Consider the following 16482-nt stretch of genomic DNA (forward strand, 5'->3'; position numbering starts at 1 on the left):
TTGGCTACCTGGTCACCGGGGGCACTCCAGCCTTCCAAAGTTCTGGCCAGAGCCAACAGTAAAGAGCCACACGCCAGAGAAAGGGTAAAGATGGACACTTTGCCTCCAGATCTCCTCTGAGGGCAGCCTCCCTCTTCTTTCCAGCTCTTTTGCCCTGTTCCCCATTGGCTATGACCTCAGGGTCCCTGGGCTAGGCTGGGGACTGTAAAAGTGACCACCCCGGAGAAGACCTGTCACAGTAGGACTGAACTCAGTTTAGCAATGGTGATTCCCTCGATGTTGAGTCAGCAAGGGCTCTAAGCCCATGAGCACGGGTACGGCCCCTTCGAACTTTTCCAACGGCACCAGCATCCTTGATCCCAAGGTGTTTTGAAGTGACCCACAGAAGTCCCCATGGAGACATAACCGTGCTGGATAATCCAAAGTGAGAATCTCAGTTCACCTCTGCTCACCCTCTTGATTCCAGGAGTTTCAGGAAAGCAGGGACCCTTCCCTCCAAGGGCATTGGCCCCTCTGCCCCCTCACAGCTGCCCACGGAGGGTGCCAAGGCAGGCTCTGATCTCCACAGGGGATGGAGAGGAAAAGCTCGGGGTGCTGTGAGGCCCCAAAGAAGCGGGGCCTGTCCTTCTCCATCGAGGACATCTTAAAGAGGCCGGCTGAGAGGAGCGATGTGTTCAGGCCGGAAAGGGCAAGTGGACAGGGCACCAGGCAGGCAGCAGCTACAGATTTCGGGCCAGAGAGATTCCCACAGGACCAGCCCAAAGGTAAGTGTCTTCTGGCCAATTCTTACCCACTCCTGGGTCTGCAAGCCCCAGCTGGGCTCAGGCAGAGAGAAAGCTGCTCTGTATCAACAGAAGAGAGGACTCCAAAATTCAGAGAGATGTCAGGTACTGGGCCAGTAGCCTTAAATACCTTTCTACCTAGCCCAGAAATGGAGCTGTTCTAATTCGGTCACCAAGGCCCAGTTCACTGCAGGATGTGGGGATCTGGGGCTTGTTCCTATAACCAGGCCATAGCTGAGAATGCCGGTGACCATTTATTTATTCCGTGGTTGGCACCATCCTGGAGGCTGTGCACTTCTCTAACTTCAGCAGAAAAGTATAATTATCATAAACTTGACTGATGAGAAACTCATCTGTGAAAGAGAAGAGGCGGGTGGTGCCCCCAGGTCACACAGCCGCAGAGCAGAGGACTCGAGACCCAGCCACCCAAACACCTGCTTAGGCTGTCATGTTCTTTCCCTTCGTAAGTGGAGTTCAGCCTGCACGGCCTCTAGTGGCTGAAGCTCTGCCCAAAATCTGCCCACTCTGATCACACCCTAGGCCAGTGCCCTCCCCAGGATTTACCCCCAAATAACAATGACCAGATCCCGGGCCCCTCCTTGAGGGTTAGCTTGAGGAGGGGGCGGAGGAGGAAATATGTATGTTCCTAGGATTCAGGCAACCGCGGTCAGTCTCAGCTCTCCCCCGGCCTGCCGAGCCACCCTGGCCAAGCCCGTTTCCACTCTGGCCTCAGCTTTATCTTCAGTGAGACAGCTGAGTGAGAGAGAAAATGAAGCTGGTGGTGTCTTGGGGGTCCACTGGAGTCTAACCGGCGATGAGCCTGGAGTGTCCACAAGAGTTTCCTGGTCCTCTCTCCTTTCTAACGCCTTAATCCAAGGAAAGGCTTCCCCAGCGGCTCAGTGGTAAAGAATCTGCCTGCCAATGCAGGAGATGCTGGTTTGATCCCTGGGTCAGGAAGATCCCCTGGAGAAGGAAATGGCAACCGACTCCAATATTCTTGCCTGTGAAATCTCATGGGCAGAGGAGTCTGGCGGACTACAGTCCATGGGGTCACAAAGAGCCGGACATGACTGAGTGACTAAACAACAGCAATCCAAGGAAAAGAAGTTCAGGGCACCCATGATGCCTTCTCCTCCCAAATACGGAGCCCCACTCCCTCCCCCAGGTCGAGTCTCCAAAGAGGGGGTTGGGGTTCACTGGTGGTGAGCCAAGGGAAAGAGCTGGGGTTGGGGGGTGGGGAGTCATGTGTCCCCAGAGAGCTAGTGGGTTTCCTGGTAGCTGACCCTATCAATAGGAAAGGGTCCCAACTTAATTGTGAGAAGTTCATTAATATCTTCCAGTGAATTGAATGAGCAATGAGCGTTCACAGGGACCATTCTGCTGAGGGTCTAACCTGAATGTCTCTTGCTGCAGCTACATAAAATCTATGTCCGTCCTATCTGCTGCAGAGGAACAGAGAGAGAGATCTTATTTCCCTTCCCAGAGCAGTTTCCCTTCCCCTAGCCCAATATTGGTTGTTGGCAAAAAGGAGGCCAGTCTTGCTAAACCTCCGCTGAAGCTTCTGGCCTGTTCCAGGTCAGCTAGACCCAGAGGAGACACCCGGTAAGTGCTTGGGAAAATGGCAGTCATAAGATTGGACTAGGCTCTCACGGCAATGTCATGGCCATTGTTTCCATCCATTTGTCACAGTTGTGAGCCCCACCTTAGAGCTGATGAAACCAAGAAGAGAAGATAAATCACCTGCAAAAACCACTTGAGTAGGTCACATTAGAATTGAACCCCGGTTGCCTGGAGATCATCCATTCTAGATTATTTCTGAATGTGGTTAAAACCCCTCCATCTCCCTGCTGGGCTGGAATTCAGCATTTCTACTTTTTTGGCAATGCCACACAGCATTAAGGATCCTACTTCCCCAACCAGGGATCAAACCCATGCCCCCTGCAGTGGAAGCGCAGAGTCCTAACCATTGGACAGCCAGGGAAGTCTCAGGAATTCAGCGTTTGTAAAGAGACTCATGAGGGTCCCCCTAGAGGTTTTCAAGATGACTTTGAAGGTGAGGAAGACAAAGATTATTTATGTCAATAGTCCTGTAATGATTTCTACACTAACCTTCTATTTATGATGCATGATACCAGTTACCCATTTATGGTCATGATATGAGGTTTTCTTTTACTATATATGCATTTATTTAGGGCTTCCCAGATGGTACTAGTGGTAAAGAACCTGCCTGCCAATACAGGAGATATGAGAGACATGAGTTTGATCCCTGGGTAGGGAAGATCTCCTGAAGAAGAAAATGGCAACCCCCTCCAGGATTCATACCTGGAGAATCCCTTGGTCAGAAGAGCCTGGCAGGCTACAGTCCGTGAGGTCACAAAAGAGTTGGACATGACTGAGCGGCTACACAACAACTGTCATAGCAGACAAGGTGTAAATGAATGGGTATGTTTATGTTCCAATAAAATTTCATTTACTGTTACAGGCAGAATGCCAAGTCTGGCCTCAGGCTGTAGTTCATCAACCCCTAAAGCTATTGGTGTGACATTCAAAGTCCTTCACACACCAGCCCTGCAGGCCCCAGATTCATCCCCCATCACAGCCTGCCTGCCCCTCACCCTCCAGACACATGGAGCATCTCTCTCACTTTCCATCTTTCAAGCCCTTTTATGTCTCCAAACTTTGCCCTTTAAAACCCTCATGGGGAGGGGGGTGGGAGGGGGGTTCGGGATGGGGAACCTATGTACACCCGTGGCGGATTCATGTCAGTGTAAGGCAAAATCAACACAATATTATAAAGTAATTAGCCTCCAATTAGAATAAATTTTAATAAAAACCTCTTTCCCCTTCTTCTTCCTCCTTTTCCTCTTCCTTCCCTCATCCTCTCCCTCGATATGGGCTTCCTTTAGCTGCTGTGCCAATTACCACAAACCGAATGGCTTAAAACAACAGAAACTTATCATCTTAGAGTTGCAGAACCAGAAGTCCAAAACCAAGGTGTTGGTAAGGTTAATTCTTTCCGGAGGCCCCAAGGGAAAACCTACTTAGTGCCTCTGTCCCAGCTCCCAGTGGCTGCCAACAATCCACGACCATGATGTGCCTGTAGACACACCATCCCACACTCTGAGTCCCTCCTCACTTGGCCTTGACCTCAGGCTCTATGTGGAATTCCCCTCTCCTTTATCTCATAAGGGGCACATTCACTGGACATAGAATCTACCCTAAATCCAGGAGAGTCACATCTCAAGATTCTTGGCCTAATCACACCTGCAAAGACCTTATCTCCATATAAGGTCACCTTCACAGGTACCAGGGGTTAGAACTGAGACGTCTCTTCTTGAGGGGAAGACAATTCAACCCACTCCATCTTTCCTGACTCCTTTGTTCCCTTCATTTCCTTATCCCCCCTCCTTCCTTGTCCCCTTCCCCTTTCTTCTGTCTTCACCCCTTCCCTCCTTTCTCATCCTCTCCTCCCCACCCACACTGCCTAGGACTAAAGACAGTGGACCCTCTGCTCTGCTCTGGGCCCTGGGAGAGGGAGCCCTGACTCAGGGCTGGGACCGTCTTCTTCTTGCTATTCCTCTTCTTCTCTCACACTGTTCCATGCTTGGATGATGTTTTTTTATGACTCTTCATAGATCATTTTTGGTCTCCATACATAGAACACTCAAAGTTTCCTTTTTTAGTTTTTAAATCCCTACTGTGTTCCTACAGAGTGTTTACTTCCCCAGATATGCCTTGTAGTGGGGCTTCCCTGGTGGCTCAGATGGTAAAGAATCCACCTGCAATGCGGGAGACCTGGGTTCGATCCCAACCCCTGGAGTGGGGCATGGCAACCCACTCCAGTATTGTTGCCTGGAGAATCACCATGGACAGAGGAGCCTGGTGGGCTACAGTCCATGGGGTCACAAAGACCATGGGATCGTGGACACAACTGAGTGACTAAGCATATATGCCTTGTAAGGTGGCAGTTGGTCATCAATTTTTTGGCTAGAAGTGGCTCTTCTCCCTGTTACAAGACCCAGGACTTTGGCTAACTCTAATCTGGGCACTCTGCAGGTTTGCATTTAGGTCAGCCTTCTGGGTGTATTTTCACAGAGATAAGAGTTAGCTGACTTCCTCCTCAGTCCTTGGCAGAAAGGGCAACTAAACATGAACTCTCCCATTGCATAGAAACAAGTTCTGTGGCTTTTTCCAGGTCACATCAGGGAACCTCCCCCAGTGTTACTAGCTGGTGTCGTGTCTGGTCCTCTGCTTTGTCACAAGTATAAAATGGAAAGAAACAAGGGCAGGCTCCCTTTGGGACCCTCCAGCAGGCTGAGGACACCTTCTAGACAGGACAGGTGGCTTGCAGAGAGGCACCTCCCAGGGCAGAATGTGCCAGCCTTTTTCCCCCAGAGTGGTCCTGGACTTCTACAATTGCCTGTGCCTGCAGCATGCAAGGCACGCTCCTTGGCTTGGCATTCAAGGCTCTTCACTCTCCCCTTTAACAGCATCATCTGCTTTCTCCCCAGTCCTCACTTCCATGGGTATGGGAGCCTGGATCTCGCTCCAACTGCTGCTTTAGGAAGACAAGCACAAGACTCATTTCAGGAGTCTTAGCCCAGCTGCAAAGCCCCTGGGGCCTCTAGCTGAGCGGCCAAGGCCAATTAGCAGACCGCAGAGAAGGAGCAGTCAGGGGAGGGAGCCAAGCACAGAGAAACATCAGTTTATAATTAGGTGGCCTAATCACCTGTGTAAATTGTGTATTTCTTATGATCAATGTGCTAAATGGCTCAGGTTTAATTAAATTATGCTGACTCAGTCTCTTTGAAGACCCACTGAAGTGTGGTCACAGCTCAAGCAATTAATAACCTGCGAGGAGCAGCTTGAGAGAGGTGGCAGTTCCCTGCTTCCTTCGTCCTCTCTCTTCCCACCCTTCCCTGAGGGTCCTTGGATGGGGTTCCACACCCTCATTGTCCTCTCTGAGCCAGGGCTGGAAACTCCCAGCCCTTCCCCACGATTAAGAATCATCCTTTGTGATGGGCATTCCATCCATGAACTGGTTCTTCCAGCTTCCTGTTTAATGAGGTTTCTTCTGGTTCCAAACTACTATGTTCATTCAGTGTCCTGTGTTCTGCCTTCTTCTCTGTTCCATAATTTATTTATGCTGCTCTTCCTGCCCTCACCAGCTTCCTCTCTCTGATCACCTACTATGGTCTGTAACCCAGACATCAGGCTTGCTGGCCCCCCTCCCTCCTTTCCTAAAGCAGCTCTTGCATTTGATGGGAAAACTGAAGTGTCAACCTTCACCCTTCCTGAGCCAACCACTCAGCTTCTGCTCTTCCCCGTCCCTGCTTTCCTGTGAACCACGAGCAGGTCACTCTGCTCTGAGTCACTGCCTGGAGATCCAGGGCAGCATCCTCTCCATTGGTCATCCTTCTCCCCAGGCACCAGCAAGGAGATGGGTGTGGGCCAGCCTCCTCTTTCTCTTACTTTTCCTGCACTTCCAGTTTTCCCAACACCATCAAATTCGGCTCTATGACCAATGGATACTCATTTTCCTAGAGATATGTGGCAATTAGAGGGAAGTGTGACACAAGGAGAAACTTAAAGTGAGGCCCAGAATACAACTTTTTCCTGAACCCAATGGGAAAACCTGTAAAGGAGCCCTATCCAATAGAACTTTCTCTAATGATGGAAATGTTTTCTATCTATGCTCTCCAACATGGTAGCCACTAGCCACATGTGGTTATGACCGATAACTAGTGTGGCTAAGGAACTATATTTTTTATTTGATTTGATTTAAATAGCCATAAGCAGATAGTGGTTACCATATGAACAATGCAGATCTAAAGAGTTGAACATCTTATAAGGTCCAGCCTTAATCCTATCCTTATTTCCCTGTCTACCTGTCTCCCAAAACTGCTCTTCTGGTTGGGTGTCACTAGTCATATTTCAGGGACCCCCACTCGCTGGGGGTGATGTCAGCTCCAGGGTTCCTTTCCCTACCAGTCTTTTTTACAGTTCTCCAATTTAGGCATATTCAGTTTCAAATAATATCCCAAGAAGGGTTGTATGGAGACAATCAGTGTTCACTACTGACACCCCAAGAACCCATGCGCAGTCTTAGGAGAAGGGTTTTGGCCCTTGAGTCCTACAGACTGGTCCACTTGGGGCTCAGCCTCCATCTTGCCAACAATGTATATTTTAGATAACACTTTCTTTTCAGGAGAAGTCACTACATCTGTTGGACACACACATATACACCCTGTCACCATGACTGAGAGATCATCATCTCTCAAGAATAAACATCTATCCTGATGATGTTTAGTTCAAAGTTAATGAGAATAAATATTTTTCTAACTGGCTTATAACTGACAGGCAGCCCCTCTCTGCGAAGTCAACAATCACATTATTTTGTGGAGGAGGACTCAGATCCTTTTCTTATAACCTTATCTCCAGGTTACGTCCTTCTGATTCTCTAGGAAATAAGGGAAAGCTGTATTTGTCTTATTAGCTGCTTCCCTAGTTACACAAACGAAAACTTGAGATAATTATTTTATTAAGGAGTCTATACTTAGTCATGGACACTTGTTTACCTAAGTTTCCTTCTGGGGAAAAAGCAAGAGATGGCTTATTTTTGCTAATTTCTTAATAACTTTTAAAAATATGTATTTATTTAGCATTCTGACTCCTTAGTTGCAGCATGTGGGATCTAGTTCCCTGACCAGGGGCCGAACTCATCCCCCTGTATTGGGAGCACAGAGTCTTAGTCACTGGAACACTAAGGAAGACTCTATTTTTGTTATAATTTACAATCTGTTTCTAATCCTTTGTTCCCCATGTTGCTTACTTTCCTGTATTCCAGCTCTACACCTTACCTTTTTGGTTCAGTATCCTCTATTCCAAAGTTCTATATTCTTAGAAGAATCCCAGATCCTCTGTTTGCCCATCCAACCTGAAATCTTCCATTCTGTGAATTTTTTGGCAATTCTCTGTAAAACTGCACTGTATCATTACCGTTATCTAAAACATTGACCTGGTGAATGAATGAATGAGATACTGTCAGCACAGCTTGTTCATTTTCGTACTCCTGCAGATAGGGCCTCTGTGCCTAGCACAAAAGACGTTCAGTAAGGTCTTGGCAATGGACTCATACCTTCCATTTCTGTCTACACCAATTCTGGTTGGGTTTGTCTCTACCCCTTAAATGCACCACCAGCTCTAAACATAGAATAAATATCTCTTTTTTTTTCTAAATTAAAAAGGACAGTGGACTTGAGGAGAGAAAAGGAGACAGAAAAGGTAAGAGATCAGATCATATCAGCTGGTTCACAATCCAACAGCTTCCTCCAAGGGGTAATTATGTTTGAAATCTCACTGTCCACAACCCCCAAGAAGCTTCCAAGAGTCAGGAAAATAAGTAAAATTACTTTGAGGGGATAAAAAAAATGGACTAATAACAATGAGGGGTAGTTGGGAGGGGTGAGACAAGTGGCTGGACCTAAAGTCTGTCATAGAGAATGAAGTAAGTCAGAAAGAGAAAAACAAATATCATGTATTAATGTGTGTGTGTATGTGGGTGTATATATATATATATATATATATAATCTAGAAAAATGGTACAGATGAACCTATTTGCAGGGCAGGAATAGGGACACAGACATAGGGAACAAACATATGGACACAGTGGGGTGGGGAGAGTGGACTGAATTGGAAGAATAGCACTGACATAAGTACACTGGTGGTTTAGTCTCTAAGTTGTGTCCAACTCTTGTGATTCCATAGACTGTAGCCCCCCAGGCTCCTCTGTCCTTTACAGGCAAGAATACTGGACTGGCTTGCCATTTCCTTCCCCGGACATAAGTACATTACCATGTATAAAACAGATAGCTTGTAGAAACCTGCAGTATAGCACAGGGAGCTTGGCTCACTGCTCTGTGATGACCAAGAGGGGTGAGATGGTAGAAGTTTAAGAGGGAGGGGAAATATGTATACATATAGCTGTTTCTCCAATAATTTGGCCACCTGATGTGAAGAGCTGACTCACTGGAAAAGACCCTGATGCTGGGAAAGATTGAGGGCAAAAGGAGAAGGCGGTGGCAGAGGATGGGATGGTTAGATAACATTATCAACTCAATGGACATGAATCTGAGCAAACTCCCGGAGACAGTGGAGGACAGGGAAACCTCGTGTGCTGCAGTCCAAGCAATCACAATGAGTCAGACACATCATAGCAACTGAACAACATAGCTGATTCATTTTGTTGTACAACAGAAACTAATATAACATTGTAAAACAATTATACTCCAATAAAAAAATAAATAAAATCAGAGGTTAAAAAAAAGGGCAGACTATGGAAGGCACTTGTCAATTCTTAAGAAATGCAGGGGTTACTCAGCCAGAACTGTTATCCTCAGCAGAAATCTCTCCTTCATCCATCTACATTTTGGCCAGCCAACTGGGCCCCCAGGCAAGGCTGAGGCCAGGTCTTTCAAGCCTCCACCTGAAGAGAAAGAGAATTGCAGAGTGCCAGGGTGGATTTGGCCTTTGTGATTTGATCGTTCAACCCCTCTCCACTCCCCCATTCTACAGATCGGAAGACTGAGGCCCAGAGGGTAAATAAAATATGGCCCAAGCAAGGAACCAGGGTCCTGGAGCCTCAACTCATGCTCAGTACCCCTCTCACCACCTCCTTGCTTCCCTGGGATAGGCTCTCAGCCCTGTTTCCCCATACCCCCTCAATCCAGTGACCTCTGCCACCCCCATCGTGTGTGTGTTAGTATTCTTGTGCCTGAGGGAGGACATTAAGTAGCACGTGAAAGACCACTATGACTGGTTGAGAGAGACTGTGGAAGAAAGGAAAAAGCTTTTTTTTTCCTTTTGCACTAGGTCCCACCTATGATGAAGCATCCCTGAGTGGGCCTGAGACTGGACAGGTGGCTGGAAACAGGCTGTCAGGGGCTGACTGCTGAGGTTTTTCTGTAAAAGTCTAGATGGTAATTATTTTAGATTTTTCAGTGTCTGTTTCAGCAACACAACTCTGCCATTATAGCACAAAAACAGCCATAGACAATACATAAACCCATGTGTCAGGCTGTGTTTCAATAAAACTTTATTTCTAAAAACAGACAGTGGGCCAGATGTGACCCCCCAGGCTGTGGTTTGCCATTCCTTGTTACAGACAAGGGAAATTTGCCTGAAGGCATCTGAGCAGCAGAAAGGACAATCAAAGAAGTTTCTAGAAAGTCATCTTGGCCACACTGTCCAGGATGGACAGAGGGAGTCAACCTAGAGGGAGGGTTTCTAGGAGAGAGAACATTGTAAAAGTCCAAGCCTAAGAAGCCAGAGGCCAAGTAGTGGCAACATTGGTTTAATAGGTATAACAAGGCAGCACAAAAGCTTCACTGAGACAAAGGTCACTAACCTAGCTTGGACCCTCCTCCCTCCAGAGGGGAAGAAGGGTAAGCGGAGGATCCGAACCACCTTCACCACAGAGCAGCTGCAGGAGCTGGAGAAGATCTTCCACTTCACTCACTACCCTGACGTCCACGTCCGCAACCAGCTGGCAGCCAGGATCAACCTCCCGGAAGCTCGTGTGCAGGTACAACCATCCCCACCCTCAACCCCCCACCTCAATGCTCTTGGGGGCATGGGTGAGACCTCAGGTATCCTGCACCCTCTGGAACTGCCCCATCTGAAACTTTCCATTGACTTTATGCCATGAATATAGTTATTTTGTTCAAATATCATTTTCCAGGAAATGAGGTCACCATAGTCATAAGATAGATGCTTTCTCTCCTTGGAGGATAGGCATGGAGGGGGGTTTATGATGATGGCCATTGGCATCTGCTTCCACTCCCTTGTTCTCCACTTGACTGTAGTTCCAAAGCATCATTCGCCACGTAGCCTCATTCACAAAACAGGTCTTGACAATCTAGACTAGGGCTCAACAGACTTCTTCTGTAAGGGACAAGGTGCTAATTATGTTAGGCTTTGTGAGGCCATATGGTCACTGTCACAACTAGTCAATTCTGCCCTTGTAGCACAAAAACAGCTACAGTTTATAACATATAAACAAATGAGCGTGTTCCAATAAACTTTACTGATGAGCACTAAAATTTGAATTTTGTGTCATTTGCATGTCACCAAATTTAGATTCTTTTCCCAACCACTTAAAAATGTGTAAACCACACTTAGCACAAGGGCTTACAAAAACAAGTGGGAAGCCAGAGATAACCTGAGGTTAACTTTGCCAACCTCTGACTTGGAACACAGGGGTATCACTTTGGCAGCAGCACAGAGAAGTAGCAAGGACCCTCCATGGTCAGAGACCTAATCTGTAATCTGTCATTTCTTCCCCCCACCCCTTGAGTGTCTAGGCTTCCTCTGTGGTTAGACATACAGTAGCCCCTCACCAAGGGTACATCCCACTCTCTTTGCACATCCCCAGTCCTGCAAGTATTGCTTTTGCAAATCCAAAACCAATTGTTACATATTTGCACTCTCTCTAAAACAGTTTTCTAAATCACTCTTCATTTTTCTTAACAAATATGATTGGGGAACTATACTCAACATCTTTTTTTATAAGTCAATTTTAATGAACAAACAAAACAATCTTTGAAAAACAGAAAAATACAATTTTTATTTTATATTGGAGTATATTTGATTTACAATGTTGTGTTAGTTTCAGGTGTACAACAAAGTGATTTAGTTACATGTTACATAGATCTATTCATTTTCAGATTCTTATCCCATATAAGGTTATTACAGAACACTGAGCAGAGTTCCCTGTGATATGCAGTAGGTCTCTGCTATCTATTTTATATACAGTAGTGTGTATATGTTGATCCCAACCTCCTAATTTATCCCTTTTCCTTTCCACCTTTCAACATCTTGTAATAACCTACAATGGAAGAGAATGTTAAAAAGGAATACATATATTTGAATGTACACGTATAACTGAATCCATTTGCTGTACATCTGAAACTAACAAAACATTGTAAATCAATTATATGTCAATACTTTCTTGAAATATATGATGGACTTATTAAACCCAAAATCTGCACCAGGGTCCACATCAATATTCCACCCTTCATTTCATCCAAGCCTACTTTTCTTCTGGTCAAGGCCCACCCCTGTCTGGACTTCTCACCTTTTACTTCCCATTTGAAATCAGTCAGCCCAGAATTCAGCAGCTGCCTCAGCAGAACGACCAAGTGCAAATGGCCATGTGTTACAGACAGTCAGGGTGCCCATGAATACAGGCAACCCTCAATAATCAACCTATAGATATCAGAGGGCCCACTGGGGTTGCAAACGGGTGGCCCACTAGCAGGCAAGAGCCCACGGATGGGTTTTCTCTGATATGCATGGTTTTTTAAATCCCAGAGCTTTCACAGAAAAATCAAGATTTCTGCCTTAGAAGCTGGATGAAGCTGCAGCACTTGCCTCACATTTCCACATGGTGGCTACTGGCTGAGGCTGAGACACTGCATCCTTCAGCCTCTGTTCACCCCGGACCCCACCACTCCCAGTTACAGGGCACCCTGCTGGTTCACGCTCCATCCTATGAGCACCCCAGCCCCTGTAGGCATGGAAGGTTGTGGCCTCAGATCCCCTCTCCCAAGGCAGATCAGATCCAAAGAAATCGTGGCTGCTGTTGACCTTTCTAAACTGTAAAGGGACGGTCCCTTGGAAGGTGCTGTCATCATATATTTTGAGGAGAGGAACTGGATGGAGAAAAGCCCCTTTGCTTATCTTCATCCTCTCTCGCCTTCATCTCAGATCTGGTTCCAGAATCAGCGAGCCAAGTGGAGGAAGCAGGAGAAGACAAACAGCCTCGGGGCTTCGCAACAGCCCAGTGAGGCCGGCTTGGCCCCGCCCACAAACCCGGACGTGGCCGTGAGTGGCTGAGGCACCTGGGGGCGGGGCTGGGGGGCGGGGTCACTGTCTGGGACCTTCTCATTGGAAACCCTCGGGGGCTCTGTCCACTGTTAAATTTAGTTCAGTTCAGTCAAACAGTCGTGTCCGACTCTTTGCGACCCCATGGACTGCAGTACACTAGGCTTCCCTGTCATCACGAACTCCTGGAGCTTACTCAAACTCCACTGTAAACATTGGCAACTCTTTTAGAAAGAGCGTGGGCACAGATGCCTAGGAAACCTGCTGGAAGTCTCTGCCTCTGTCCCCACGTCCTTATCCACTGAGTGAACATCACAGTCCTCTCCCTCTTCCAGGGACTGACTTGTATTACTTGTGTAAAACGTCCCAGTTTGTGGAGCAGGGTCACAGAGTAAAGCGTGTTGCGTGGGAATGGAGCCCACACTCCTGACTCGGGAGTCAGGCTGCCAAGACCGAGATTCAAATCTCAGCTCTGCCCTAAGCAGTATGTGACCTGGAGGAGTCATTGTGCCCCTCAGAGGACAGTCATAGATTTGATGAGGATAAAATGACCAAGTCTTGAAGAATGTCTGCCACCCAGGAAGTGGTTGCTAAAAATTAAACGTTCATCGAGTTAACAAATTTGGAGTGTGTACCAGAAACTACCGCACAATTGCACTCATCTCACATGCTAGTAAAGTCATGCTCAAAATTCTCCAATCCAGGCTTCAGCAATATGTGAACCGTGAACTCCCAGATGTTCAAGCAGGTTTTAGAAAAGGCAGAGGAACCAGAGATCAAATTGCCAACATCCGTTGGATCATCGAAAACAGAAGAGAGTTCCAGAAAAACATCTATTTCTGCTTCATTGACTATGCCAAAGCCTTTGACTGTGTGGATCACAATAAACTGTGGAAAATTCTGAAAGAGATGGGAATACCAGACCACCTGACCTGCCTCTTGAGAAACCTGTATGCAGGTCAGGGAGCAACAGTCAGAATTGGACATGGAACAAAAGACTGGTTCCAAATAGGAAAAGGAGTACGTCAAGGCTGTATATTGTCACCTTGCTTATTTAACTTATATGCAGAGTACATCATGAGGAATGCTGGGCTGGAAGATGCACAAGCTGGAATCAAGATTGCTGGGAGAAATATCAATAACCTCAGATATGCAGATGACACTACCCTTATGGCAGAAAGTGAAGAGGAACTCAAAAGCCTCTTGAGGAAAGTGAAAGAGGAGAGTGAAAAGGTTGGCTTGAAGCTCAACATTCAGAAAACAAAGATCATGGCATCTGGTCCCATCACTTCATGGGAAATAGATGGAAAAACAGTGGAAACAGTGCCACACTTTATTTTTGGGCTCCAAAATCACTGCGGATGCTGATTGCAGCCATGAAATTAAAAGACGCTTACTCCTTGGAAGGAAAGTTATGACCAACCTAGATAGTATATTAAAAAGCAGAGACCTTACTTTGCCAACCAAGGTCCGTCTAGTCAAGGCTATGATTTTTCCAGTGGTCATGTATGGATGTGAGAGTTGGACTGTGAAGAAGAATTGATGCTTTTGAACTGTGGTGTTGGAGAGGACTCTTGAGAGTCCCTTGTACTGCAAGGAGATCCAACCAGTCCATTCTAAAGGAGATCAATCCTGGGTGTTCATTGGAAGGACTGATGCTAAAGCTGAAACTGCAATACTTTGGCCACCTCATGCAATGAGTTGACTCACTGGAAAAGAGTCTGATGCTGGGAAAGGTTGGGGGTGGGAAGAGAAGGGGACAACAGAGAATGAGATGGCTGGATGGCATCACCGACTCTGTGGACATGAGTTTGAGTGTACTCCGGGAGTTGGTGATGGACAGGGAGGCCTGGCGTGCTGTGATTCATGGGGTCGCAGAGAGTCAGACACGACTGAGCGACTGAACTGAACTGAACTGAACTGAACCAGATGCTAGTACTGGATTCAGATCCAGTCCTGGATGTTCATTGGAAGGACTGATGCTGAAGCTGAAACTCCAATACTTTGGCCACCTGATGAGAAGAGCTGACTCATTTGAAAAGACTCTGATGCTGGGAAAGATTGAAGGCAGGAGAAGGGGACAACAGAGGATGAGATGGTTGGATGGCATCACCAACTCAATGGACATGAATTTGAGTGAACTCTGGGAGTTGGTGATGGACAGGGAGGCCGTGCTGCAGTCCATGGGGTCACAAAGAGTAGGACACAACTGAGCGACTGAGCTGAACTGAACCAGATGCCAAACAGAGGCGAGATAGCAGTGTACAAAATAGATTTGTACAAACCCACAATGACTCTATGAGGTAGGATTTTTAATTTATCCATTTTTGCTGATGCAGAAACTGGACTCTGAGAAGCAAAGTGACTTTTCCAAGACAAACAGTTGCTGTAAATGCTGGAATGAGGACCCGATTTCCTGGCCCCCCTGGGCAAGCGCTTCTTCACAGGTTGGTCTCCCTGTCCACCCGGAGCTGCCGGAGAGTCACCGGGAAAGGTTGGGAAGTTGAGGGACAGCATGGAGTAAAGCTTAAGGCTGACCTCTCTCCTGGCCTTTCATTCTGACAGGGCCCCATGCTGCCACCCCCTGCACAGCCCAGGCTGCTTCCTCTCACTGGGTGCTGTCCACCAGCTCAAGGTCAACTGACCTCTGCCTGGCTCCCCACCCAGATCGCCCTCCTCCCATGCCACCCATGGGAGACACAGCCTCTGCCGGGCCCTCTCATCATCCAGCAGACCTGCATCCCTACACTCTGCTTTATTCCCACCTCCACACCCCAGAGGAGGCAGCATCTGTACCATCTCCATAGCAGAGACTGGACGTCGTCTCCTGAGTGGAGCCTCTCTCCTCTCCAGGTGAAAACAAGTGGTGGGAAGGTAACCAGATCTCTGGGAGAATCAGTCTCATGATTCAGAGATGACCCACAGTTCAGGAAGCCACCCTGAGCATGTCCTTTGGCAGGTTGCTTCGGACTCAGCAGCAAGGTGACCAGTAAAGGAAGCTCTCTTCTCTCCTGGCCAGTGTGGCCCTCCTGCTTCAGACAACAGATGCTATGTGAGGTCTCAGGATGAGCCCTGGAAGGAGGAAGTTGCCCTCTTGCACCTGTACTTCCTTTATGTGGTTGTATGACTTCCAATCAGTTGCTCACCCCTCTTGACTTCATCTGTAACACAGGCAGTTGCACAAAATGACTCTGAGTGCCCTTCTGGCCCTTACCTTGGTGAGATGAGCCATGGTGAGAACAGAAGCACAGAGAAAGCCAAGGAGAGGCTGTTTGTTCATTCACTCGTAAGATACTTATTAAGCACCTACTGAGTGCTTCATAAATGGAACTGGATATTGGCATGAACAACTGAGGCTCTGCCTGCAGAAGCTCAGTCCAGGATGACCAAAAAGGTAATGCTGACCTTCCCCTGCAGGCAGAACATTCACTCAATGACCTTGTAAGAGGCCCACAGCTAACACATTCTGTTTGGCGTTGATATGAATGTTCTAAAAAGGAAGAGAAATATAGAAGCATTTCTTTAAAACTTTAAACAGAATTTAGTGTCTTTGGTTATTCTGTCAGGCTGGGGAGGGATGTTGTCATTTCTGGTTCGGATGAAGGGAAATATAGTAAGCTCTTGTCACAGTTCATCTTCCCAGGACCTTGCAAGGGGCCCAGTTAGAAAGCCAGCCTCACTCTATGCTGGAAAGCCTAAGAAAGAGGGAGAGAAGGAGAAAGAGAAATTGATTTTTTTTAATATAAGGAATTGGCTTTCCCAGTTATGGAAGCTGAAAAGTACCATGAGCAGCAGTTGGCCAATTGAAAATGGAAAC

At 47.2% G+C, this 16482-nt stretch overlaps 1 protein-coding gene across 1 annotated transcript; it reads left to right on the forward strand.

The window, feature by feature from the left end:
* The first annotated feature begins 571 nt into the window (after positions 1–571).
* ISX (intestine specific homeobox) lies at positions 572–15572 on the forward strand. Its single transcript, XM_088836717.1, has 5 exons — positions 572–764; positions 10214–10365; positions 12549–12665; positions 15005–15112; positions 15231–15572. Exons 1-5 carry the CDS (start codon positions 572–574, stop codon positions 15570–15572), a joined length of 912 nt encoding a protein of 303 aa, XP_088692843.1.
* The last annotated feature ends 910 nt before the right edge of the window (positions 15573–16482 follow it).

This window comes from Moschus berezovskii, chromosome 6 (genome assembly GCF_049115385.1).
Source record: "Moschus berezovskii isolate FMDL1 chromosome 6, NW_MosBer_1.0, whole genome shotgun sequence".
In the NCBI taxonomy this organism is placed as follows: Eukaryota; Metazoa; Chordata; class Mammalia; order Artiodactyla; family Moschidae; genus Moschus; species Moschus berezovskii.

What these genes read in the sequence shown, in the direction of transcription:
- ISX (XM_088836717.1), top strand. Translation starts at nt 572, where the DNA reads ATGGAGAGGAAAAGCTCGGGGTGCTGTGAGGCCCCAAAGAAGCGGGGC. An exon ending in CCCACAGGACCAGCCCAAAG is followed by an intron (nt 765 to 10,213) that starts GTAAGTGTCTTC and finishes TCCTCCCTCCAG; the next exon opens with AGGGGAAGAAGGGTAAGCGG. An exon ending in GGGCAAGCGCTTCTTCACAG is followed by an intron (nt 15,113 to 15,230) that starts GTTGGTCTCCCT and finishes TCATTCTGACAG; the next exon opens with GGCCCCATGCTGCCACCCCC.